The following is a 27180-nucleotide window of genomic DNA, read 5'->3' as shown; positions in this document are numbered from 1 at the left end:
GCCCGCAGCCAGCGAATGGGGAGAGGGAGAGGCGGGGAGGGGGCGGAGCCATGCGGGGAGGAACCAATCCGAGGGCGCCGAGGCGGCAGAGGGGCGGGGCTGGGGAGAGAGGCGGGAAGGGAGGGCGGAAGGTGCCGCCCACGGGTGGCTCCGCCGGCTGTGATTGGCCGAGGCTGCTGCCAGTCGGGTGCCGAGGGCCGCTAGTGAGGGTGAGGGCCGGAGGCCGCTATGGCGGCGGGTGGGTTTTTCCGTGTTGGGGTCTCCGCTGCCCGGTGGCCTCCTTCTGCCGTGGCGGAGGCTGCGGGGAGGGGGCACTGTCCGTGCTGCTGCTGCTGCTGCTTCCCGAGTGGGAAAAAGGGTTGTCACCGTGTGTCAGGGAACAGCCCGGGGATGGGGGGGAGGACAAAACAAAGAGTTGTAAAAAGGTTTTAGAGCGTTAATTGCAACCTTTGCTTTTGCTTTATGGTTTTCTCTGCCTGCAGTGTCATCTGTAGCATATCAGCTGCGAAGAAGTGTCGTGCAGGTTGTATTTCTAGCTTCCTGAGAATACTTTTTGGTTTTTTTTTTTGCATCCGGGCTTTTATATATGTTCTTGCTTTCCCTTTTTAAAAGGAAAAGCTCCGTTTTTACCTTTTTAAGGTGGTTGTTAAGGTGTAGTTTAGTTATGCAGTAATTGCAAAGGAATGGATAATTTTTAATCTGTACTGAAATACGTTTTCTGGATAAATATAACTTGTCCGTTTGAGCTCCCCTGTTATTCACGCTTGATGCTCTGCACTCTTCCACAGTTCTTGTTGCAGTTAGCAGAGGAGCATGGCTGTGAGAGCATGTGGCTTGATAATCTACAGGAGGCTGCAGTCAGCACCCCCTTCTAAGGTCACTGACAATATCGAATACCTCCTTCTTCAAACGTCCTATGGGACCCATCACTGGACCCCACCCAAAGGTAATGTTTGTTCTGGTAATATACTTCAGTGTTGTTTGTGTTAGCGAGATTACAGACTGACCTTTGGTTGAACACCGCTATGGTGAGCGTTGTAGGGCAGTTTAATCAGTTAACTGTAGCAGGTCTAGGCTTTTTCAGCAGCAGAGTGGGGAGTTTTATGGCCCAAATTCTTTACAAATTGTAGTTGTATAAACTATTGGGCATGACGGTTTGATGGGGGGGGGGGTGGGGAGTCAGCCAGTCCTGCTCCTTCAGATATCTGAAGCTTTTGACGGACATTCAGCAGCCAACTAAAATTGGGGAGTGAGACAAGTTATTACCTTCCCTCTCAGATCTGACCCTTTGGCAGATGCTGCTCTTGTCGATGCAGGGGTGTTTGATCCACTTACCGGAATGGTTACATCTTGAGGCACAACATTAGAAGGCAAACTGAAATTGGTGATGATTTACCTTAAAATGACTTTCTTTAAGGTGGTATCATTCAGGAGATGATTAGAGAGGAACACAGACCTGTAGCAGAGATGGGAGAGACAGCTAGGAGAAATAGCCTCATCAGCCATCTTCACCCAAGCCGTCCTCACTCATCAGTGAGGCCCTGAAGGAGAGATGGCAAGCCCTTGCAGTACCCCAAGGCTGATGACAAGCCCTTGCAGTACCCCGAGGCCCACAGCAGTGCCTTGTCTGTAAAGATGCACGGCAGAGCCAATATTTGGTTGTGGCTCTGGTACCGGGGAAAGTACAACACAGAAATAATTTAAATTCCTCGTGGATCTTCGCAAGCTGTTTTTCTTACCATGTGAGATTTCTTTTCGCTTTTTGCCTAGTTTTTACTTCTTGTTTTGTAAAATGGAGCGCTGTGAAAGCATAGCACATGGACAGTGTTTAAACACGAATTTGCAGATTGGCAAAAAGCTAGAAATAGTATCAACTATGCCCTGCTATTAAAGGAAAGAACACATTTTTCCGAACCTCTCCCTCTCCCCTCTTCACCAAAGGGCTAAGGCAGTAGAGTTTACAGGCTACTGGAAAGCCAAAAAAACATGGGCTGGGACATGATTATTTGTTGCAAGAAGAGAGTTCCTTATGGAAAGGTTCACTGGGAATACTGTAGTTGTGGACAAGCGAGCACACTTGTATGTCTATGAGTCATTTTACTCACATCTCAGACAGTCAAGATTGTATCTTGACTTAGTTTTATAGATCAAAAATAATGCAAAAGCCATCATATGATGACAGATGTAATGGTTGCTTGATACAGTTTTTGAAGTAGTAAATGAATGAGCCATTGCATTTCTATATTCTATATTCTCTGAGTGGCCTTCAAAGGCAGCCCCAGGTTGTGTGATGCAATGACGTATATGATGCAGACATGGATTTTAACGTGTCAGGAGCCAGAATGATAAAGAAGTTATCAAATCTGTGAGAGCACAGAGGGGTCGAGTCCACTTACAGCCTCAGCTGTTTGTTGATACTGTAAAAGTGCCTTAAGCAGCTGCAACCCTTATAGGATTAAACTGTACCTGCTTGGATCCCCCCCAAATGAACTTATCAGCCTCATCTCAGCTCCTAGAATGGTGACATTGCCACTAATTGAGCCTGATGGGAAGGGGATGTAGGGTTCATTTTCCTTCTCAGCATATTGGAACAGCATTAGTGCAAATTAGTGCTTAGTGGACCTGGAAGGTGCTGTGTGATGTGCTGTCAGCAGTTCTTTTCTCCCACAAATTAGGGCATATTACACAAAGCTTAAAGCTCGCTGAGCTTAGACTTGTGGTTAGCAAGAGTGTGATGAAGTGATTGCCTTTCCCTCTGCTGGTGGACAGGAGATTTGCATTTGTGTTCTTTGAGCTGGAATAGGATCTCAGCCCTTCAGCTTCTTCACTATCTCAGCTCATCACATGCTTGATGAATATGGGTCATGAATATCATTAAAAAAAATGATTATTTACTATTCATGAGTGTTCTGTGAGTGTTTCCTATTGACACTGTAAAAGTAATCCAGCTGTGCAAGGCTGAGTGGATTCTGTTTCTCAACTGTTAGTCTAAGTCCCAGCTGTGAAAATATTGACATTGTTGAAAAGAAGGTGGCGGCTTGCCTTGCGGTGTTGAGCCTCAGGGAAAAATATTTTCACTTAAACCCTCAGCGCATTTGATCTCAAATATATCAATATGCAACATCGGATGCTGTTTTCTGTACAGCTGTCTTCAGGAATTGAACTGTATTTTACATTTGAGATGATACCACATTGTAAAGTTCCTGATACACAGGGAAAGAAGTGAGTGGGACCTGTTGGCAATGGGATATAGGATTCCTGTGTACACTGGTTCTAGTTCTAAAGGGTGGCTTTGGATATCTGGGATTTGAGGAAAGATTAGTCTCTCTGCTGAAATCATGGTCACTTGCAGACATGTACATAGAAAACAGAGTTAAAACAGGGAAAAGGTGAAGCCTAACTTTTTTTAATTTTGAAACTTCCTAACTCCTTGTATGTTCCTTTTTTGAGGTCTTGCCTGGCTTGTTCTATTTCTGTTTGTCTGAAGCTTTCATGAGAAAACCAAATCTGACTTTTCTCAACAGAAGTATGAACAGCTGGGGATATGCTATATTTGTTCATTGTTTGTAATGGCACCTCTCATTCTAAGTAACATAAGAGAAATGGAGCGCCCTGAAGAATTACACAGCTGCTGAAAGGACTGGCTTTTAGGCTTGCTGTATTTCAGAGGGGATTATGGGAGAGAAATGAAAGTACCCCAGACTGTTGTATGTCCTAACATAGGAGAAAATATTGGTGGTTTTGATCTCTTTAATGTCATAGTTTTGTATCTAAAGGTTTCTAGGACAGTTCAGGGTACGTGACCATTTGATTCACCATTAAAATGCAGCTGCTTCAAGGGCGAAGTACAGCAACACTTTTAACAGTGTGCCCAGAGACAGTCCCCCCCCCCCCCCCTTTCCCTTACATGAGTGATTCAATTTGCTTCTCCAGTTGAAGTAGCTCTGTCTCTATGATTAATTTCTTACTAGTTCAGGATCTACTGGAATAAGGAAGGCATGTGGGAAGCCTAGTTCTGTTCTCTGACAACTTTCAGTTTTTGGTTATAAAGCAGTATTCAGACTGCTCTAATGCTCTTCTCCTATGAGCTGAATCCAGTGATTGAAGGCTTTTTCCTGAAATCCACTCTTTAAATGGCATTTGTTTGTGTTTGGTCCCATTATTTCTGGGCTGTTGGTGTAAGTAAGAGTTTTGCAGGATTGGGTCTTAAGTTTCTGTGGGAGGGAAGAGTTGAGAGAGGATTAGGACTTTTGTAGGTCAGCGTTATCCCCCTTTAGCTGGCTAAAGGAAAGGATTCATGAGGCTCACAGTTCTTGGCCTGAAATGTGATCTCTGAGCTGGAGCGTTCTGGGTGCAGAGTACTCCAGAAAAGAGTACTGGGAAAATAAGATTTCTAGTGCTGATGGGCCACTGGTAATTTCAGAAGATGCGGGATAAACAGATCCTAAAAGCCACAAGAGAGAGGGAATCAAGATGTAAAATTACTTGAAATGCAATCTCTGTTCCTCAGTTTCAGTTTGGGGGACAGAGATGAGAGGGCACAGTAGTTAATACAAAACCAATGTTTCCTCATTGCCAACTGGAAAAAAAAAAAAAGTTTCCTACTTGGAGACTTATTTTTCCCTCTCTTGGCAGGCCACGTTGATCCAGGAGAGGATGACCTTCAAACAGCCTTGCGGGAAACACAGGAAGAGGCAGGCCTCCAGGCCAGTCAGCTCACCCTCATAGAGGGGTATAAGAAGGAACTGCACTACCTTGTCAATGGCAAACCCAAGACCGTCGTTTACTGGCTGGCAGAAATGAAGGACTGTAACACAGAAATTAAGCTTTCAGAGGAGCACCAGGCTTTCCAGTGGCTGAAGCTGGAGGATGCCTGCAGATTTGCAGAATATGAGGATATGCAAGCAATGCTGAAAGGTGCGCATCAGTTTCTCTGCTCCAGAAAATAAATGCTTTATGTAGGATAAGGGAAACTTTTTTTAAAGAAAAATGGCCTTTTTTTTTTTTTATGAATAGAATTGGATGGCTGCATAAATGTACATTCCTCCTTTAATCTATACAAATTCAGTGAAAGTAGTTGGAGCTTTCAGAGAACTTGTGCTTTTGTGTCCCCTAGCTTTTTCTAGCTCATGCAGGAAAGAGTCATCTGATTCATCCATAAGCCAGAGATGTCTGAATTGAAACCACAGCCAACAAAGACTTCTTGTTTCTTTTTTTTTTTTCAAAGTGCTGAGCAACGATAGGTCTTTTTTGAAAGTCAAAACGCTTCTCATCTCCTGAGTTGCTGATGAGAACTATAGAGTTGTGAAAATGAGCATATGGAGATAATTAATAACCAAGTGTTTACTGCAAAAATAAAGTCCTCCATTGATTTGCTGTAATAACTTGTCCTATCATTTCAGGTCTTGGTTGTTTGTATCATGCATGTATGTACATCAATAATCTACTGTGATAAAAACAGTTTCCATCCAAGGAAACTCAGTAAACAGTTGATATACAGTATTTAAAAGGCAAATTTTAAGTTATCTTCTTTCTTTGCTTTTTATTTTTGCATCAATAATGTTGGCCGTACATTATTCTGTGGGTTGGGAGAGTGAACTCTCTTGCTGCCTAGAGGCCCAGCTTCTGCACCGAATATGTAAGCTAACATGCAGTCTTGCATCAGTTTGATAGTATCAGGGTTTCAGTGGCTGTAGGCCGTACCCACATGTGAGCAGCAAGCTCATATGCATTGCCATTGCTGTGCTGCGGTTGATCATGCTGGATGATTACAGTAGCCTGTGATGGTACTAGTGAGCTCGCCTGCATCTGATCCCCTGTGAATATCTATTAATTTCCTTCATATCAGTGGGAGTTGAGCTTGTAAGTGCTTTGTGTGATCATATATGTTCTGATAGTAATGGGTGGTATCTTTTGGATGTTTCAGTACCTTAATACCAAAAAAGCATGATGGTAGTATTAACGCTTTTGGATCAGGAATCTTGTTTTTTGAGTTTTGAGAAGCTTTTGGGGAAAAAAGTGTCCCCTCTCCCCCTGGTCTCCACAAGCCGTTGTTGCCTAGGCACTTGTTCCCTTGCAAGGGAACTAAGTATATGAGAAATTAGGCTCCCAGTCTGTCTTCCTTCTCACTGCTGGAGTGAAGAAACAGTGTCATCAGCATCATACCGTCCCTGGAAAAGGACCCAAGGCAGGGCGATGCCAGAGATGCAGCAGAACTGGGCTGAGAAGTACAGGTTGCAGTTTAGCATCATGTAACTCTCCAAACATGCAGCACCCATCATTTGGCGCTGTATGTATTGATAATGTCAGTACCGCTGTGGCAGTGGTGTCTTGCTCAGCACTGTGTTCCCCTCCTATAGAGTAATTTATAAAAGCCCACTTGCGCACCCTGTTTTGTATTTAAAAAAAATTATTCCAGTGCTCCTCCACTTTAAAGACAGGTTTTATTTTGATTTATGAACACTGTTTAAAAACATTGTATTCAGGTCATAGTAGACAGCGAAGAGCGCGCAGGCTGAGTGAATGCTTCTCAACCGGTTGCTAGAAGCAGAGGATGAAAGGCACCTGCCACTGGTCCATCCACTGCCCCAAGGGAGAATCAGCTGTTTCAGTGTCTTTCCTGATGGACAGTTGGCTACTTTGTCTTTTACTCCTCCAGTGATGGAATGACAGCCTCACCTCCTCTGTCCATACCTTGGTGAGTTTGTCTCTAGTATCTATTCTAAATAAACCAGTGAGAAATTATTTAAAAAGTAAGAACCAGTAAAAAGAAGGGGAGAAAATAGTTAAAAGCCCACGCTGCTTCACTGTCTTTTTTTCTTATTATTATTTAACCTACCATTTAATCAATGCTTTGTAAGCAATGGTGTTACTCCCTTTGTGTTTGAGCAAGATTTGCATACTAAGTATGAATTAGAGTTATTATCAAGCCATCTGTTCTGCCTAGTCAGCAGTAATGAACATAAGCACTTGCTGGTTTCACAGCATTAGCTGAACTCCAAGTGAGTATGTGCATTTTGATGGCACTGCAAATATAGTGTTCCCAAAGTGCATCAACATTTTGAAGGGTAGCAACTGCTGTGAATCACTAGATAATGTGCTCCATGGACAAAATTTCAAGGATGGGCATCTAAATTGTGGTAGAAGAAGGTAAGAGGGATGTAACTGTGATGGCTGGCGAGGTACTGCATGCTCATCTTGAGGGATTTGTGTACAGAAAGCATTTCCACCAATTTTGTGGGCAAAGTGATGCTTAGACATTTGGAAACTTGACCTTCATGAAAGTATACACCAAGTGTAAAGGTGGAAGCACTGGAAGGTCAGAATTCAATTCTGAATGACGCTTGTGTCAGTCACTGGTGTAAAAGGAGTTCTTCGTCTGCCTTCGTCCAGGTCTAAAATGTGTTCCCAAGGAAGGTGTGTGGGGAAACCCTCCAGTGAATAATTATGGAATAATCTGCTAGGGGAAAACATTTGTGAATTTGTCCTGAACTAGTAAGGTTTATATTTTCTTTCCTGAGATCGACTATGTTCTTGTCATGATACCATGTTGTGGCAGTTAACTTTTTACTAGGCTGTGGATCTATGTTTAAAAAAATATCGGAGTTTAAATTCCCTATAAATCTTACTGTTGTCTTAGGTTAAATAAAATCAAACTGTAGAAAAGTCCGAGCTTCACTGAAGTTACCTAACAAATTCAGTTAGGTAAACTGAAAAGTGTCATCCAAGTTGGAGCTAAGGGACAAGTCAGGATATAGTTTCCCTTGCAGTTTTGAACATATATATCGATGTAGCTCATACTAGTAGTTCCTGATATTAGCGTTGCTTTCTCCAAGTAATTCCTGATTTGTAGCCCAGCTTATGGTTTATAGTGTCACAAGATCAGAGAGAAGGAAAGCCTAAATTCATGAATTTTAGGAAGGAACTAAGATGTTGCTAATTTCACTGAGAAAAGATCAGGATTGGGTGTGATGGGTGGTGGATAATTATGCTCATAGAAGAGGAAATGCAAAGGCTGAAAACAGTGCATTACTCCTTTCCAGAAATAATAATCCTGTCTTACTGCTCTAGATGCAGGGCAGTATGTCTGTTCATTGAATATTGCATATGACCATAGGAAATCAGAAACTGAAACTGGTGTAAAATGGCGAGACAATGTCATTGGCAGGTATCACTGACGTTACTCTCCCTTCCGCATAAGGAAAGGGGAGGGTGTTAATGATAAGGTTTAATACATCCTAAATATAGAAATAATTTGTGAAACAGATACTCTGTCAGCAGGAGTCTTGCTGTGTTGCAGAGAGGAGAGTGCAACTGTTTAATTTAGAAAAATGACTTTCTATTCCTTAAATGATAACTTAGTGTGGGGGGGCAGTTGGCAGATATCTCGAGGAGACACTTTCACCTTCGAGGCCCGAAGGCAGTGCTTATTAGCTACATTTTCTCATGGACAAAATAACTGATGACTTTTTGTGTCTGTTGGCAGCTAGTTTTAAGCTTAAAAAGCATTTAAGGATCACCAGGATTTGTGCTTTCACCTTATTCCTTGTCTCAGAGGAATTACTCTCTTGCATGCTCAAAAACGCTAGAATTTCAGGGCAGCAGACAGTTGCAGTTGACAAGATGCTCAGCTTCATTTAGCTAAATCTGGGTCTTGTCATGGGTTAAATTAGCTCTTCAAGAGCTAAGCAGTGTATGCCTATGCAAACAAAACAATCTGTTCTGTTTGCTTCAACTTTGCGCTGCACAGGGAGATTGTTCTCGACTGTTTAAAAAAAAAAAAAAAAAGAGACATCCCTTACAACTCCCTATCAAAAATGGTACGGCAAGGGAGAAAATTCTCTAAGGAGGCCCTCTTCCTGTTGAGAAGAATGGAGAGTAACACAGTAGGAAACAACAGCTCAGTTATTTTGGAGCTAGTCCATTTGATAATTGGCATTATCAAAAAGAGGAGTGACAGTCCCGTCTTTCCACTCAATGAGGATCTCCCCATGCCTCAAGGAAGGGGAGCGAGACGGGGGAGTGTATGGCTGTGGGCCTCTTGGTGGTGGAGGCTGCTCCCGTAAGTCAACTCTGCTGCTATGTGGGGAGCTCTTCAAAGCGGAGAGGATTTTCTTCTTCCTAGGACAGTGGAGAAGAGACTGTGTAACTGCATTTGCCTGCTGCTTGATGCTTCTGCATGTGCACTGGGTCAGCAGCGCCCAAATTTCCTTAACCAAATTATCTGAGTGGTGTAGAGCAGAAGGAGCCAACATTAGCAGCTGCATTTGGATGGGGTAGTAAGTGGGAGGGAGAAACAGGATGCCAGAGAGGAGAAATCAAGGGGGGAGATGACCAGCTGGTCAGAGACAAACATTTCAGGTGTGGGAGTGGGGAGGCTACCAAGATCAGGACTTTATTCTGAAATGCCAGACAGGGAGGTGACCAATCAAAAGAACCTTCATCTTCACTTACTTGTTGTAATGAACATTCAGTGTCAGTATTATTAATCCCAGTATGAATGCCAAGGGGCTGAGGACTAGCATGGCTGTCTTCCAGTTGGTGCCTGACAGGATATATAAAACAATCATGCATTTGCCATACCCATTCTTATTCAATATCTGTTACAGCTGCAAAAAGCACCTCTGATATAGCTGCAGAACAGCAGTAACAGCTCCATCAGTAGAGCAGGAAAATTACTTTGTTTAAGTTCAACACATTGTGGTTGCTCTATTCCACTGAGCATCCATCTATTGAAAATGGCCGTGGGAGGGCTTTCTGTCTTGCTCAGAAGACAGCAACTGTCCATACTTCTCCATTCTGGAACTCTGATATGCAGCAGAAGGGCAGGGGGATTGCACCAGCGGTAGGGGATATCACTGTTTTTCCTAGTGAACTGGGGCAGCATTTGCATGTTCTCGCTCACTTTTGTACTCTGGCCCAGGGAGATCTGTGTGATCATAGCAAGGAATTTCTGAGACAGGTAATTTGGTGCCCTTGTTCCCTGTTGAGCACTGTGCATCCTCAGCTGGACCTAGAGGACTGTAACCCTGCAATTGGTTAGGGGCACTGATGAACCTTCATGCACGTGGTCTCTTCCTCCTCTGGCTAACCTTTGGACCTACCTCCAAGCCTGGTCCCAGAGCTTTTCCCTCGATTTCCATGGTGCTTTTTAGAGTAACTGTGGGATGGATCTGGGGGAAAGACAGAGACACTTGGATTAGCGGGTCCCACTGTTCCTCTTGGATGCGCAGTAACCGCAGAGCCCCTTGGTATTGAGGTAGAAGGGGAAAGTGAACTTCCTCATTCCTCAGTGTCACCCAGCCACAGAAGTTTTTTATTCCTAGAATTTCTGATGGCTGCACCTCCAGGCTAAGACTATTGCCATATCACCAAATTGCTTCCCAGGGCAAATGCCTCAGCTTGTTAAGTGAGAGAAGCCTCCAAGCTTCACCACTCAGAAGTGGGTGTGGAAGTACTTCAGAAGTACTCAGGTACTTACCACCCCTGGAAAAAAAAACTGAGTAATCCTTGGGTGTTCCTGAGACTTTCCCTCCTGGTGTTGTTACATATGCGTTCAGAAAAGTGCTCACCCTCGTTTGTTGGGAGGTGTGCCTGTTTAGTCTTCGCTGGAGAAGCTGTACTGTTAAATTCGGTAGTCAGAGGTGGGTTGATCAAGCCCATGGAAGGTTCCCTGTCCGCAGCATGGGTCTTTGAGGACTCAATGGTTTTAGCTGAGAAGGGAACAGAGCAAAGATGTGTGTGATTATCACTTACTTTTTGTACGGAATCCTGGGTACGCAAGGGCAGAAGCCCAGCCCTGCCGTATTAGTCCTGTACCCTGCAAGGCAAACGGGACTCAGCATAGTACCAATCACCTCCTGTGCGTCAAGGGCCTTGGCTTCTCACCAGTTTCAAAGATGATAAAGTAAACTTCTCAAGACTGAACGCACAGGCAGACAGGAGCTTGTTTTTTGGTGGTAGGTAAGGTCAATTATGGTCTACCAAATATGAACACAGTATCAGCGGTTAAAGGATGAGGTGTGAGGAAGAGGCAAGTAGAACTATAGCTAAGCATCACAGGTGTTAGATAAAGAAATGTGTTCAAATGGGTGTTAAATAGTCCATGTCTCTTGCAAGGGAGTGAGGTAAATATGGTTTCAGGTATCTGCAGTTGTTGATGGAGTATTTGAGAAATCCAGATTTCAAACAGTCATTTAAGCTGGCTGAGAAGGTCGGGGCTGGCACAGTGTCGTTAGTCTTCAGAAGTCGTTGGAGCCCTTCGTTAGAGAGACCTGCTTTGCTGTAGATATTGTTGGAGTGCGTAAAGAAGGGAGGAAGATGACCTGTCTCTGGGTGGGTTTGCACTCAGTCCTGCAGACGCTGCTGCTGCAATGCTTAAAGCTAGCCCCCCTGGAGCATTTGTAGAGGATCTGATCATGTAGAACAGGCTCTAGGCAAAAGCAAAGCAGGCTTTTCCATATGGCAGCAAACTGCCAGAGGCAGTGAGATCGCCAAAGGCTCAGCGGCATATGTTCACTCCAGTAGATTCTGATCCATGAGGTTGATAGGAAAGCTATCGGTGTGCACAACACACAGCAGTTGGCAGAACCTGGTTCGAAGCCTGCTCTGTGTTTGCACTTGCAGCCTTATTTGTGGAGCCTGGCTCCAAGGGAGCACTGGTGTGCCAGGAACATTGCCTTGGGGAATGCAAATGCCCTTTTCACATGCCTTTTCCCCATATCTTAAATGTTCCAAGCATTTCCTAGTCTATATTTAACTAGTCTATTACAGTGTCTAATTTTTATTGGCTTTATTTACCTTTATGTTACACAAGCACTAACATTTGTGATTACTGGTCTGTGATAATTACATGTAAACCTTCTAGTTGACTAATTGAGAAGCTGAGTAAAAAGGCCATCTTGTCTGCATGGTGCAGCCAAAAAAGCTGTTGTATCTCCTCCTATTTCCAATTAGATATAACTTCTTTGTGTCAAAAGTTTATACTCATAATCTTTCTGCTTATGCCAAGTAGATTCATCACATTGTCTCTTTACTCATTTTTGCAAAGCTAAAAATCTCATGGGGGCCATCAGGCCTTAATGTAAGGAGTAGCCTCTTGTAAAGGAAATATTTTCCCTTCAGGAAGGTTGGGACCTCATCACTTACTAAATGGACAAACAGAAAAATCATTACAAATGCCAGCTCTTTTCCGAGCCCTGGAGTGGAAGAAGGGAGGAGAGCAGACGACGGGGGGAGGAACTGAACGTGATTTTTCAGGTCTTAGTTCTGCACACAACTTCATGAGAGAAGTCCTGAAACCACCTCCCAGTTTGTAAGTCATAAGGGAGCAAATGAAAGAAGGAATCAGACTGGATCATGAATTGTCAGTTATCTGCAGTGGGCTTCACTGGCCATCTTACCAATGACGACAGTCTCGTCTTGGTCCAATGACTACGCCAAATGTCTGATGTTAGGAGTTAGCCCGGTGTCAAATGCCTAAGGCTATGTTAGGGCCAGGGTTTCTGCCTCTTTTTTGCATCCAGTTTAGGCAGAGGATAGGGAATGCTCATGAAGGCGGAGCTTTGATTCTTTTTAGCAGATGAGGCCGTAGCCTTGAAATAATCCCCAGGATTTATGAACTTTTGATGTCAAGTTTTGGGCTTTCTTAATGCAAAGAGAGGGCAATACTTAAACCACCTCCCAACGCTTGCTGCATTCACTGGCCACTTCACAGTTACGTCAGGGATCAGGAACGACGCTCAGTTTTGAAGAGCATGAGAGCATGGGGTGAAGGTTAGAACTGTGGTTTAATTAGTGATGGGAGCGCTATCTGAGTCTGGTAGGAGATAACTCTAATGTGTTGCTCAGAAACTGAAGCAAGGATTTCTCTTGTCAAATATAGCAGCTCCTCAGTAATTCATATTAGTTTAAAAAAGATTCTCAGCTGCCTCTAGTTTTCTTGTTACTTTGAACGATATCCAGAAGTGTAAAGTCTGAAAAAGCCCCTTCAAAGTATAGATGCCTAACGCATGACACTTCCACCTCAGCTGTCTTGGAGTTAGGACTCTCCAGCCATTCAAACAACTCTTAGCTTTGGGCACTGATTCAGACCAGCTTTCCAAAATATTTTACTTTTGCCTGTCATCAGACTTGCAGCTAAGGTTTAGAAGCCTGACCCAGTAAGATGCTGCATGCTTTCTGCAAAACACTGAACAGCAGCTACTGGAAGCTGGTGGTACAGAAGTGTAGTCAGGCTGGCTTTGAACCATTCAGTATCCCTCCAGACTTGGCCAAAGTGACCATGAGTTAGGATGATGAAAGCAAGCCTGGTGTTAGGTGGCTTCTAGGTGATGATGACACCTAAGGTTAGATGTTATCAGTTGCTTAATCTACGTCATCTTACTTTCATATATCCAGACCAGTCTGTCTACAGCTTCTTGTGTTGGTTCACCAGGCCTCGCAGCTGCCATCCGGGCAGCAGCACAGATGGTTTCATCTGCTAAAGTCTTCCACTTACTGTACTTGTCCTTCTCCCTTGAGACAAAGACCTTATGGCCTCCTTCCTTGGTGCTGAGGTGGAAGCCCAGGCTTTGCAAAGTCAAGTGTCCCTTCTTGCTGCAGGCCCACGCTTGGCGTTCCCAGGCCCCACAGGGCTCCAACTTGGCCAGCACATACTTGTGCGTCTTGTGGGCCGACAAGCACTGCTTCGTTTTAAGGCTGACGATGGTCTTGGTGGTGGGGTTCCAGCTCCACTGCTGCTGCTGGGAGTGCAGCTTGCAGTCAGTCAGGCCGATGCTGTCAGGCTCGTGGTGAGAGATGTGAATGCACTTTTCCAGCCGGGTGTTCTTTATGAGGAAGCCTTGCCCCTCTGATACTACGATACAATCAGAGCACGGTTTAGTACTGTACATGTCCACGGCAAACACATCTTCCGAGCATGTGATGTAGTACACGCCCAGGGGAAGGGGAGACTTAACCCACCAGTCCTTTATAGGACCATGCCTAGACAGTCATTTCCCATGCCCTCCTAATTTCCCAGAATTACATTTCTTTATAGTATACAGTGCACAAGTAACCAGGAACAATGCTAGAGATAAGTAACTATGACTAACTCATATGACTAATGGGGAAAAATTCACTGTCTTTGAAAGACTGTACTTTTATGAAATAGCTGTCTATAATATTTAATACAACATTTCAACCAGCTAAAGCTTTAAATAAGTACCCATCCTTCTCTCCCTCCAAAGTAGTCAGATGGTTTGTTCCCCCTTGAACCCCAATCTGGATCAAATCTTTCTTATGAAAAGATAATTGAAATTCCTGAAATCCCCAAATGCTTCTCTAGGTCACCAAGTAGGCCAACTTGGGCTACTCTTTCCATTAGGTGGCTTCTTGTGATATTACAGCAACATTGGGGATAAAACCATGCCCCTTCAGAAGTCTGGACGTGCTTGACTAGTTTGACTTGCATAAGTATTGAAGTAAACTTGGGTTTAACACATCTGACACTGGTCTGTAACCCTCAGGCATGAAGGTACCATATTTAAAGAATCGCTTCGTAAGAGAGACCCTATACTCATCCCACAATGGACACACAGTGTGAAGCAATTTCTTAGTTGCTTGTTGCTTTTGATAGCAGTGAGGCCTAAAGTCTTTGATGACTTGGGATGGATATCATCCTGTTAGCTGGAAAATTGCATCCGTTTTCATTGCAAAATCAATGGGTGTGGCATGTGAACAAACTGAACAAAATATTAAATGCTAAACCATATGTCACTGACACAGATGTACCGTCCGTTGTATATCTTGTGCCTAATTTACACAGAGGAATAGAAATAAATGAGTCAAGTTTCTACCACATTCTGAGAAACCTTTCAGTTTTAATTACAGTTAAAACATGACTAACTTTCAGCTGTTGTAGTGACATTTTTTCCTCTTTTCCCCCCAAGAGTCACATTTTGAAGAGCACCATCAGCATACCATGTTGAGTGCAGTGAGTAGAAGAAGCCTGAAAAACGACGTTGGACAAGAACAGTGATGCTTATCTAAACGTCTATTCCTGCAGAATTTCCCCTCCCACAGCAAAGAACAATACTTTTCCCTGGCAGCATATCTTTGGCTCAGTACCTGAAAAAACTAATGACAGTGTAAACAGAAGCCAGAACACAATAACAAGGATAAAAACAATAGCTTAAAAGAGCTCCCATGTTTTCTCTCAGGAAATCCTAGGGATCTACTAGACTAATAGGGCCTGGTGGTCGTTAGATCAGAAACAGCTCGGGACTTTCTGGTCGGGCCCGAATGCGCAGGGAGAGGCAACCAGAATTCACTGTGCAACTCCTCCGCTGGACGGAGATGAGGTGAGGATGGGTGTGTCGGTGCTGGGATACTGCGCTACGGAGCCCTGTTGATCCAATGGCCTAGGCAATTCCTGCCAATCTGGTATGCCTGAACGGAAAGGAAGTTTCTGCAGGATCGCTGAGCAGCTCGTGAGTCCAGTCCTGTTTACCACGTAGTAAAGGCTGTGTGAATTGATGTTTAATGCACTTTAGGACTGAATTTCTATCTCAAAGTCATGTTACTGCCTGGTTCCACAAGCAGGAGGTCTGTCTCCTGCATAATCTCACATCATCTCTAGATAATGCAAAGGCACAAATACACTTTCCTAGTCTGCCCTGGCTTGTCTTTTCTTTTTTAGGACCCAGAATCCAGGATTTGCAGAAAAAACTTTGTCATGAGCAAGCTTTATTACTTCATTATTCACACGTTTCTTCAAGATCGCTGTCAAACAGCTCTAATCTTTATGGGCACCTGCTGATACCTTCCCACTGTTTGTGATCATTGTCTATTTATTCCATCTCTTTGTTTTTTGTCTTTAACCACTTATCAGCCCATGGGAGAAATCTCTCTTGTATTCCGTGAGAATTGAGTTTATTAAGGGCCTTGGCGGATGAATCTTATCAAAAGCCTTTCGCAAATCCAAGCACAAGATCCAGATCAGCTCACCACATAGATGATGAGCTCGTTGATGCCATCACAGATGAGTCAGGCGTTCCCTCTACAAAAGCTGTATTAACTTTTCTCATATTCATCTGTGTATCTGCTAATTCTGTTCTCTGTTGTGGTTTCTGTTGACTTACCTGATGTCAAAATCAAACTTAGTGACCTGTATTTCCCCAGATTATGCAAAGATCCCTTTTGAAGATTGACATAGTTGCCATAATCCCCCCTGCCTTTTCTTTTGATACTAAAGCTGCTTTAGGCAATAGCTTGAATTCCTCTTAGAAGTTCAAAAAAATGTCATTTGGTTTCCTTTAACTCAGCGTGAATGCATGCCCTCTGGGCCTTGTTATTTGCCATAGCTGATTTAATTGTTTTTTCTAAAACTTCTACTGGCAGTTTTGTTTGGTACCATTTTTCAGACTGTAAAGGGTGGCTGCTGTCTGAGGACTTCCCTGACCATGTCTGAAGTAAATACCAATGCCAATAAATCTTTCAGCTTTTCTACACAGCCTTTCCTTAGTTGCGCTTCTTACACTTGCATCAGTTATTGGCCTCATTACCCCCACAGAATTCCTACTTTAGAGTTGTTTGGAAATATTTCTATTAGTAGTTTTTTATGCTTCCTCTAACTTGCTTCTCCACAATCTTTTTTTCCAGATGCTTTATTTTGAGTTGACGTTAAACACATCAGAATTTATGCTGCTTTTTCTTTTCTGTGCTGGGACAGGACTGTTCATTTTGATTTTGGTTTTTTTGTTTTTTTGTAATTTTGAAAAGGTTTACTGTTTGATCCGGTGGGCAAGCTTGTGTTTTGCTGTCTGCGTAAAGTCCCTGGTTTATGTTCCCCCTTAAAGAATCCCTACATCCCCTGCATGTTACCTGCGATCACTACACGTCCACATGTTACCTGCAAGCATTTTACCTTTTTGGGCTCTCCCTTTCTACTAGCCTTCTTGGTTTTATGCAGGTCTCAGTTTTCAGAGTCTCATCCCACTGAAAATCCAAGGTAGCCTGTCTGTGATGGAAATCCATGTGAGCTGAGGAAGCTCAACGCTGCAACACAAGTGCTGTTCTTTGAGGTTTGTACTGCTCCTCAGTAGCATATGGCAGCAAATTATTAATAAAATGTTATCTTCACACTGTGTCACAGGTCTGGAAGCATAACTACCATTTTAAGGATTGGGAACGGAGGTCTAGCAAGACTTTCCTTGGTTCAACATTACATGGGAGGGTGGCAGCAAAGCTGGGGCTATAACCCTCCACCTCTGAAGTTTTGGGCCAGTGTCTTCCCTACCGACAGCGCTGCCTCTTGTGACGTTGATCTGTCCATAAGGCCTGCTGTCAACAGGGGGAATTTCCCTGTGATGCTGTTGTGTTGTGTGTCACTTGCCAAGATGCAAGCCTCTATCTGTGATATGAATTTGTGATCCTCTACCTGTACTTTATTGCTCTCTTGAGATTGAGAGGTTACTACCTAAATGGGTTGATGATGCTTAGATACAGATAACTGACAGCAATCACTGTGCGTGCCCCACGCAGTCATCGGTGGTACAGCCACAGAGAAAGCGGAAGCAGATTTACCTTGGGATACACAGCAGGCACCGAACAGCCTTATTCATAAACTGAAGGACCTTTCTTCCCTACACTGCTGAGCATCCCCCAGGCCCAATGCTCAGTATCCCTGCAAATAAGGCCATCAGCCCTAACATTTGGGAGCTATTATCCTGGAGCAAGCAGAGCACGGTATCTGACTTTGTATAAGAGAGTGAGGTGGGAAGAAAGCCCACTGTAGGCCTGGGGATGTGGGCTCAGTGCCTCTGAAAAATACCAGCCTTACCCTCAGAGCCTGAATAGATGCCTGCTTTAAGCTGCTCGTGTTGAACATTTTGGCCTCCTCATATTTTTAGGAACAAAACAAACAATTTCTAGCAAAGGCCCTTGATGCCAGCTGGTTTGTCCTGTGATGCTGCCACTTTGTCTGGTTATGAGAAAGGAAAACAAGCAAATATAGTCCCCTGCCTGTCTGTGGCACGAACACCCCTGGGACATGCTGTTCCTTGCAGGATTAGGAGCAGAGCTTGAGGAACGTTCCTAATTAAGGTAATGCCACCAGGAAAGCCTTGGTTACCAGTAATCCCAGTCTAGCTGGGAATGTTTCTGCCGTTTCTAGGCAGTGCCTGTGACGACACGATCAAGGCCGTTTGGCGAGAAGTTTCGCGTTGGGTCGCTCCCTTTAAAGGCTCTGTGGGGGAAGGGATAAGTCAGAGCCAAGCGAGGATGGGTTCCCAGAACATGTCACCCGGGAACCTCACTGTTGCCTTTGGTCTCTTTTGCTCTCCCCCTAAGTCTTCACAAAATACTTCAATTAGCTCAGTTTCTCTTGCCAAGTGGCTTTTTTCTGCAGGGTGAACATGACTGCTGAGTCACAGTTAGGACTTTACCCTTTCCTGCCTTTTACCTGTGCTTGAAGGCAGGCGCCCATCCGGGGCAGCCACAGCCCTTCCCGGACAGAATGCTTTGCAGCTGATCTCCTGAGGCCTAGGAGAGCCCCAAAGGTGGTTTTTCTTGGGAACCATCGTCCTGGCAGCTTCCTGCTCTATGTTCTTCTGCCCCGTCTCTCCCATCTTCCTAAATCCTCCCACCAACCACCTGCATGCCCTCGCCTGCCTCCACCCTTGTCTTGCACATCACTTGGAGGGAGGACGCCAGTCCATATAACCTCACCCTCCTACCCTCCACTCCAAGCCTGAGGCCCTCCAGCATGCCCCCATTTACTTTCTCTATTCTTCCATTTTTCTCTTCCCCACAGGCGGAGTTCCCGACCCCATCCCCTCACTTGCCCAGAGCACCTGCCTCAACAGCAGCCCCTGTCTCAGTACCCTCTTGCCTTGGCCCTGCTCGGGCTTCTGGAGGCAGATGTGCAGCAGTTGATTTCCCATGGGTGCTGTGGAGCTGGAAGCAGGCGCCAGAGCCAGGATCTCCAGCAGGTCCTCACAAGGCAGCAGTAAAAGCCACTCAGAAGAATGTCTCTAAGCTGTCTCTGCTGCTTCCGTCACAAATGATCATAGCACTAGTGGTACATGCACCACGGCAGGAAAACCTCTGAGCCAACAGTATCATACCCTGTTATCAGAGTTTGAGTAAAGCTACTTCAGCAAGACAAACGAAAGAGTTTCTTGTTCAGGTTAATCCAGATTCACTATCTGCAGCTGCAGTAGACTCATAGCTTCTCTAAGGAGGAGAACGACCCCCACCATTCTAGTAAGCATCACATGTGTTTGTCTCCTTGCAAAGCTCACCTTTGTACATCAGATCTCCCAGGCTATAGGTGTCTCCTGTCAGGTTGGACTACAGCTGCAGTCCAAGGAGCATCAGGTGGGAAGAAAGGTTTGCAGACTCCCGTTCCCTCAAGTGATCCTACCAACAATTTTGGTCTCTGTCCTAGCTCTCACAGAAGCCATGAGAGATGCCAGCTCATAATAGAAATGGCCCCAGCCCCAAAGAAGCAAACGGGAGAATCTGGGGAATGTCCTCTCCAGCTGCTTGGACATTAGGGTAATGGGGACAACACCGCTACCTATCCTGCTATGGATGATCTGACCCTCTTCCTTTTGGACAAGCACAGCATTTAACAGTAGCTACCGTCCTGCCCTCATTGCTAGTATTGCAGAGCTACCACCATCTTTCTGGATCCCTTACCAGGATTCACATTCAGGACTAAGTTTAGAGTGAGGCTTTCCTAGTGATTGATTCTACAACACCAGGCAGGCTAGAAAGATGTTGAATGAAGCAGAAGGAAGTTTCGTGTGACCAGCTGGAGCAGCTGGAGCAATTTTCTGCGATGGCCTGAAGTTACCATATCCCTCTATGAGCAAAAAACGCAGCCAAATGTTTCTTCTGAACAGGAGGAAGTTGTTTCTGTGTGGTCCTGGGCCCAGGGGTCTGCCAGGCTGTTTTCTCTGCCTGCAGAGGGTCAGGACCAGATAAAAACTAGGAGATGTCTTGGTAGAAGGAGAGAAGCTGCCCAGTTAAGGTAGGAGAATTCCCTGCTTAGGAGGAGCTCGGTGCGATATGTTGCTCCAGTAAGATCAGTCATAGGACGTTGCATTTAATTCACTCAAGTGAGCAGCATGAGATCCTGTCAGTTATGGACAAACAAGGTCTTCAATTAGAGAGCAGGAGCAACTCTGAATGCTGTCCAGCAATAACTCCTTAGGAGGGCAGTCTGTGCTCGTTGGACTAAAAAGATCTCCTTCTGTCCAGTGGCCATTACAACAACCAGGCCGCAAGCCCCTCTCTGCACAGGAGACCAGCCCAGAGCCACGGGATAGGAAATTTAGAAGCAGATGGGAAGACACATGCGGTCATGAGAGAGCTGGACTGAGCAGATGCTTTTGGTCAAATGCAGGAAGTCCGGATGTGTGCAGTGAAGCAACGCTTCTTTGAATCTGGCACTCTTTTTGTTTAGCAATTCTAGTTTATGAGGAAGCCCACTTAGGGCTGTAATTAAGTTGCAGTGGTAGTAAGAAAAGTGGACACATGCCAAACACGATTTCTTCCTCAGCAGTTTCCCCATCAAACTGGATCCTTCCACAATGTCAGTGGAAGGTTTACTAAGGCCTTCTCCTAAATTTTGCAAACCAACTATGGTTTGATTTACTGTCACCCTAGCAACAACGACGTGAGCTTAACTGAGGCGAAGGGGAACTAAGGTGAGTATAATTCTCCCACGGCTCCTTTTCCAGCCACTGAGCTGGCCTTGTACCGCCTTTGCAGCAAAGTAGGATGCAGGAAGAGGGTGCGATCTCACTGCAGAGATAGATGGGAGGAAGGGGGAAGAGGGACAGCCACAGAGGTGGCCATCACACAAAGTGCAGACATATGCAAAGCTTGCATCATCCCAGGTGTGAGCTGTGGAGCCGCGTGAGGGTCCCTGAAGTTCCAGAAGTGGCTACAAGCTCCCCATGTCCTAGCACAAGAGTGAGTAATTAATATCTAAATCTGGAGGTTGTCCAAATCACCATAGGTGCATCAAAATCCTGCATGTTTGCACAGGTGAAGGTCTGACTCATAGCAGTCAACGAAGCATGAATTAAGGACTCAACTCAAGAAGAGCTTGGAAAGTTGATAATGATTTTACAGTATGGCTCTTCTCATAACTGCTTTTGGGAACTTCCTGACATTGGGGCGCAGAGAGAAGTCTGAACAGTCAGAAGACTGTTTGCCAAGTAAGCAGAGCGTGGTCAGGCATTCCAAAAGGAGAGTTTATTTTGCTTCTAAAGCATTTTGGCTGAGAAAATTGTCCTATCGGATAGAATTATGATTTGGGCCTTCAACAAGCTGCACTGCAATGTGATAAAGAGAGGAAAGTAACAGAGCCTTCATTCTCCTTTTGTATGGCAATTTGAAAATCAACCTTATGAATCAGTTTCCAGATTTGTCCTCCACTTTGTGACTTCCACTAACAAAGGACAAATCAAGACTGTACCTTTTTAGGGGAGTCTCAGAAATCTCTGCAGATTGCAGGACATTTCATGATGTGGATTTCTTCTCCAGAGCTGCAGAAGGATTCAGATGTTGTTTCTATTTTCACCGTTTCACTTGAACTTGCTACACGGGATAGTTAATTTGTAGAGTCTGTGATCAGATGTTCATTTTCACCACTGTTTTTTTTACCCACAGTTGCTCCTATTTGTCTTATGGTGACAGTCCTAAAGTTTTGAGAACTTTTGGCCTCTGAGTAATAGGAAGTTTCCTGGTGGAAATCAGCATTTTGAGAGGTTCTGGAAACCTCTGTCATTAGTTAAGCCTGGGGATTGTTACCGTGCAGACACATTCTTATATTCACCTTTTCATGAGATGGAGGTAAAATATGTCAAAGAATGGAAACGCACAGCCACCCTGACTGTGGTCCTCCTGGGATGGCTTTCATTGCAATACTCAGCTGCATACCACCACGCCCGTTGCCCATCAGCATTCACTTGCAACATTTGATCAATAAAACCTGAGGTCCAAAAGGATAAATATACACTTCTACTGCACCAGCCCTGTGCAAGGATAACGAAGGCAGAGGACTTCTGGGGATGCCAGCAAGGCCAAGAACATGTCTGTTTTGCCTGACTTTATGCCCAAGATCAGCATGGCAGGAAGTGATAATAGGTATTTCTTTGCACAACAGGATGTTGAATGGAACCAACATTAGTTTTATTTTGCTCCAATCCTCCCTGAGGCTATGATCATGCTTACTTGCTGTTACACACGTGGACACATGTTTCCATGACAGGTCAGTGGATGTGGCCAATGTGCATACGGTGTTAAATGGAGCCTGGTGAGTTCCTGTTGTTTAGCAAACAAGCATCTACCAGTCTGGTCCATCAGAGTAAGCAGAACTGGGGCTGGGTGAGCAGCTATCTGGCAGCTGTTGTTTTATGGCCCACTATTTCCATCGCTTTGGACAGCAGATTGGCTCTCAGCAAGCTGTGTCATTTATTGCAGAGAAGTCAACAAAACCTACTGGTAACTGCCAGTAACTAGATTGTGAATGGCTTGTCAGTGCAAGTACCTGATTGCAAATACTTTTTTGTCTGCACTCAGATTACTTTTCAGTAACATGGCTCTGCGAGAGGAGTCATTCACAGAATCACAGAATAGCTGAGGTTGGAAGGGACATCTGGAGATCATCTGGTCCAACCCCCCTGCTCAAGCAGAGTCATCTAGAGCACATTGCCTAGGATCGCATCCAGATGGGTTTTGAATATCTCCAGGGAAGGAGACTCCACAACGTCTCTGGGCAACCTGTGCCAGTGCTCAGTCACCCTCACAGTAAAGAAGTTTTTCCTCATGTTCAGATGGAAGTGCCTGTGTTTCGGTTTGTGCCTGTTGCTTCTTGTCCTGTCGCTGGGCACCACGGAGAAGAGTCTGGCCCCATCCTCTAGACACCCTCCCTTCAGATACTTGTAGACACTGATGAGATCATCTCCCAGTCTTCTCTTTTCCAGGCTAAACAGGCCTACATGCTGCTTCTGGCAACCACATTGGCCTGTGTTTTTTTCTGGTCGTTGCTGTTTCCTTGAGGAATATCTTGCTTTCAGTTGACCAGTAAGATCTCATCGCTTTCGCTGTTACTGTGAGGCATGTTCTCATTGACAGAGAGTCCACTTTTGACCAAGTCTCTCAGCAAAGGCCTTGAAGGTAGCAGAGCAGCCATAGGAAAAGAAGGGAGATTTTTGGCATGAATAAACACCTTGGTAAATGATGGGAAGCAGAAAGGGAGAGGGGCCAGTCAGCTCTCACGGTGGAGGAGGTCCCGGGGATGGTGCTGCTCTGGAGCTACGTCATTAGTGACTGAGGCAAGGGCTCTGAGGTGACATGGGGAAATGGCCAACACCATGATGCTCTGTGGGCCAGCAGGGATGGGGAAGAGCTGCAGAAATGCCTCACGAGCCCGAGCGACAGGGTGATAAACAGGCAGAGGATGTCAGTGCAGATCACCACAAACCTGATGCACGTGGGGAAAACCAGTCCGAGGCTCACATAGGAAACATCTGCCTCTGAGCTGTCCATCACATCTCAGGAAGGGGAGCTGGGGGCAGTCAGAGATTATCCCACGAAAACAGTGGCTCAGTGCTCAGCAGTGATCAAAAAGCAACTCAGCTGCTAGGAGAAGAACTAGAGCAAAGCAGAGAGCATCCCTCTGCCTGGGATGTGCTGGGCTGGGAAAAAGATAACTGGGGGGGGGTGGCAAGTCTACAAAAGCCAGAGAGGATGGGCAAGGATTGACTGCTCAGAGGCCTCCCAGAGAGGACACAAAGTGCCAAGGGGAGGCTCACAACAAGCAGGAGGAGGTGGCTCTGCATCCAACAGAAGGATGGTTCTGGAAGTCCTTGCCACCGACTGTCACGGATGCTCCTGCCTGCATGCGTGCAGGGGAGGCTGCGCAAGCAGAGTGAGGAGATCTGCTAAGACGCTGAAGAGCTAAACACACCAGCGCCAGGAAATCCGCCAAGTCGAAAATCATTGGAGGCTGGGAGGGGAAGTATCAGCTGTGCTTGGCCTCTTCCATGTGTGATGCTTTGGGTGACCTCTGAAGTGTGGGGAGCGAGGGGTGAGGGAGGAGAACGGCAGCTCTTCTGGGCTATGGGCTCCAGGCCGGGCAGCCGAGCAGCACCAGTGTTCGCCTAAACTCAGTGCATGAGGATCGAGAGGTCTTTTTCTGTGTGGCTGCTGCATTCGGCTTCCTTGGAGGGTCCTCTCATATACTGAGGTTAAATGTAGTATTATTTCAGCAGTCTCCTGTCTGCTTGTCCATGCACAAATCCTGCTCATGCCCGAGGCTTGGTTCCCAGAACACATTGTACCTTACTGCTTCTTTAGACAGCACCTCATCCCCCTCCCTGCTGGCTGGGGATTTCCAAAGAAACCACTATCAGAATCAGCTTAGGCAATTCCAGGATTTTATGCCAGCAGGAAACTGAACCCTCTAAGGCCTAGGAAGAGCAAACACTTCTGTCCTGCCTGCAGCAGGGCAGCCCCAGGCAGGAAAGGGCAGGGGGGACGGGGCTGGGGAGGGGGTGTCAGCCACAGGGCGAAGCATGCTTTTGCTCTCTGGCCTTTGAGCTTGTTTTGAGCCTTGCCAGATATTGGGGAGAAAAATTCCTTTCTTGCAAAACAGCTGTGGTTTTATCACTGTCCTAGCTGAAATGCAGTGGTTGATTGTGTGATTGCTCCAAAGCCGTTTCACTGTGAAGGAGAAGAGGTTTGCTGGGGAGCGGTCCTTGACACTACTTAATTTACTAGTGTGCCAACAGTGAAGAACAGCTTTTTTTCTAACACTGGACAAGGATCTTTATTAGAGCCAAAAGACAGAGCAAGATCCCTGTGGCTGTCCTGCTCTCGTGGCATCCCACCATGGCGCCAGCTCCAGTTCCTAACCTGGCCAGCTGGGACTTTTACAAGATGTGCACCTTTCCTCACCACCCACCAGCACAGGGAAATACATACATAAGTCTGGAGCTTTTAGGAAGAGAGATCTAATGCATTGGAATTACTTCAATCAGTGAGATTTAGGGTGCAGAAAAACAACACTAGAAGGAGCAAAAGTGAAATCTCTGTGAGTGCAAACCTCTCCTTTGACTTGGCTGCAGAGCAAACTGCAGACCAGTTGAATAGGGAACAAGCACTTAGAGACTTCTGGGAGCAAGGAACGGAAAGTAAAAGGCTTTACGATCAGAGCTGCCAGGCTGTGCTTTATCTTTAGGGAATAAACTTCCAGTTTGCAGCCAAAATAGTTATGGTCCTTTGGTCTAGGGAACTCACTGAAAACCTGAGCTGTTAACCTGCAAAACTGCAGATCTGCTATCCTTGCAGCTTCAGGGACTGAATGAGCCTTGAAGCACTTCAGGGATTTATTTCAGCGAGTCTCTTTCATGAACCTGGAATCTCAGATAGAGCAACGAAATAAAAAAGGGAATTGCTTATTATCTTGGTTTTTTTTCTCTTTTTTAAAGAAAGAGATGCTGCCTGTGGCCCATGGTGGGATGGCTGGGACTGTGGGGCTGACTGTTCCCCTGTAACTCTGATCTGGTTCTGCAGGACATTGCTAGGCAGGATTTCTGCTTTTCACCTGTGCATGTTAAATATAGGGCTGCCTGGACTCAAAAATCCCCCCGTGTATGGGCAGCGTACAGGATTTGAGCTATCTCAGCACACAGCTCTGCCATGCACTCAAAGATTAAAACGAGCCGCATGGAAGTTTGCTCCGCCACGACGAGTAGGGCAGGCTCCACACCTCCCGAGCGCGTCCCGCTTCTACCGATAACGTTTTCCACAACGAGGGTCCGAAGCACGCGGGGAAGCCACCCACCAGGCGCAGGGGCAGGACTAAAGCAATGGGGTCCATTCTCCCTACTCCCACCGCCCTCCCTTGGCGGAAACCCCTCTCCCAGCACCCACTGGCAGGGTTGCACCACCGTCAGCACGCTGTATGCCCACGCACCTCCGTCTGCGACTGCCTGGGAAGGAACCACTGGGCCGGGGTGGGAGAGACTTGCTTGGGAAGTTGCTCTGCACATGCCTCTCCTGCAGAGCAGATTTATTTACCTGCACCTGATTTTTTAGAAACCAGCTGTGAGGATGCCACTGTTTCCCTGGATAAGCTCATCCAGTGACCCACTAGCCTGCTCCTCACTGCCCTGTACATCTGCGTTTAACCCGTTTTAAATGCTGCCTTGAAATGCACCTGCAGGCATGTGTTTTACAGTGAGTGGATGCAGAGCTTCGTGGTCAGACAACCACTTCAGCAGGAAAACGGATTAAAATCCAGGAGGCAGATAGCTGCCCACTGTTTGGCTACCACGAAGGAAGAAAAACTTACCCTCAAGCCAAGGAAGGAGGCAAATGCAACTGAAACTCAGCTTGAAAAGCTCCATTGTGTCCCGGCACGCGGAAGGGGGAAAGGAGCCTCTGAAACGTCTCGCCCGCAAGGAGCGCCAAGCGGTTTGGTTTTCCCCCTTTCTCTGTCATTCAAAGCAGAAAATCCTACTGGGAAGAGAAAACTCCTCTTTTGTCTTCACGCTGAAGACTCGGCACCAGGCTTATCAGCAAAGGATCGGCTTGGAGACGCCACCCCAGTCAGCGGTTATCCCTTAGGACAAATCAAATGACGGTCGGGGATGGGGGGGGACGCTGGACCAACATACTCGCAGCCACCGAGTTTGGCTCCTCGGCAGCTGCAATTGCTCCGGAGCAACGAGTGCTGAACGCTAAAAAGGCTGGCTGGCTGCCTTCGCGAGCGCGGGGGGGTGGAGGAGGATGTCGGGCTTGCTTGGTAGGAAGAGGAAAAATGCAGCGGGAGTGCCTGGAGGGACGTGGGATGAGCGCTAAAACCATGCCCTACGTGGTGGCTGGAGCTGCCACAGATGCGTTTTCTCCTTAGGGAGAATTATCCCCACAGAGCTGAGTTTAAGCCATGCTACATGCCAAGGTGAAACCCCTCAGACTGGCTGCTTGGGGTATTTTTGCAGGCAGAGCGTGTCCCGCGGTCGGAGATGGAGAAGAGGCGAGAGGGGGGAGCATCACGCCTGGCCCAGGAGCAGCCGGATGCGGGGGACCTGCCTGCGGGGCTGCTCTGACGCGCGAGTCGCTTGGGGCAAGTTTGTTTCTGCGTGCATTAGTTTGTGCTCTGTGTGGTTGGAAAAA

General features: G+C 46.0%; 2 protein-coding genes across 11 annotated transcripts; one reads left to right on the top strand and one right to left on the bottom strand.

Moving 5' to 3' along the window:
* The first annotated feature begins 143 nt into the window (after positions 1-143).
* On the top strand, positions 144-17128 carry LOC138060873 (bis(5'-nucleosyl)-tetraphosphatase [asymmetrical]-like). Of its 10 annotated transcripts, XR_011137915.1 has the most exons (6): positions 203-238; positions 483-523; positions 789-946; positions 4636-4917; positions 6486-6697; positions 14931-17128. XR_011137915.1 is itself a non-coding variant. In XM_068928335.1 (5 exons), exons 3-5 carry the CDS (start codon positions 814-816, stop codon positions 15017-15019), a joined length of 504 nt encoding a protein of 167 aa, XP_068784436.1. In that variant the 5' UTR covers positions 203-238; positions 483-523; positions 801-813; the 3' UTR covers positions 15020-17128. The 10 variants fall into 10 exon arrangements, 6 of the variants coding, with proteins under 6 accessions (XP_068784433.1, XP_068784435.1, XP_068784434.1 ...); XR_011137916.1 differs by lacking the exon at positions 483-523 and having other exon boundaries at positions 158-209; XR_011137917.1 differs by lacking the exon at positions 483-523 and having other exon boundaries at positions 192-238.
* Positions 6691-26550, bottom strand: LOC138064670 (uncharacterized). Its single transcript, XM_068928330.1, has 6 exons — positions 26357-26550; positions 13385-13855; positions 10572-10712; positions 10104-10172; positions 9454-9544; positions 6691-9120 (listed from the first exon to the last, which is right to left on the bottom strand). The coding sequence occupies exons 1-6, from the start codon at positions 26409-26411 to the stop codon at positions 8916-8918; spliced, it is 1032 nt and encodes a 343-aa protein (XP_068784431.1). The 5' UTR covers positions 26412-26550; the 3' UTR covers positions 6691-8915.
* Between the last annotated feature and the right edge of the window lie 630 nt (positions 26551-27180).

Source organism: Struthio camelus, chromosome Z (genome assembly GCF_040807025.1).
Source record: "Struthio camelus isolate bStrCam1 chromosome Z, bStrCam1.hap1, whole genome shotgun sequence".
NCBI lineage: Eukaryota > Metazoa > Chordata > Aves > Struthioniformes > Struthionidae > Struthio > Struthio camelus.
Note: the sequence above shows the minus strand (reverse complement) of the source record. Positions and strands in the feature narration are given on the sequence as shown.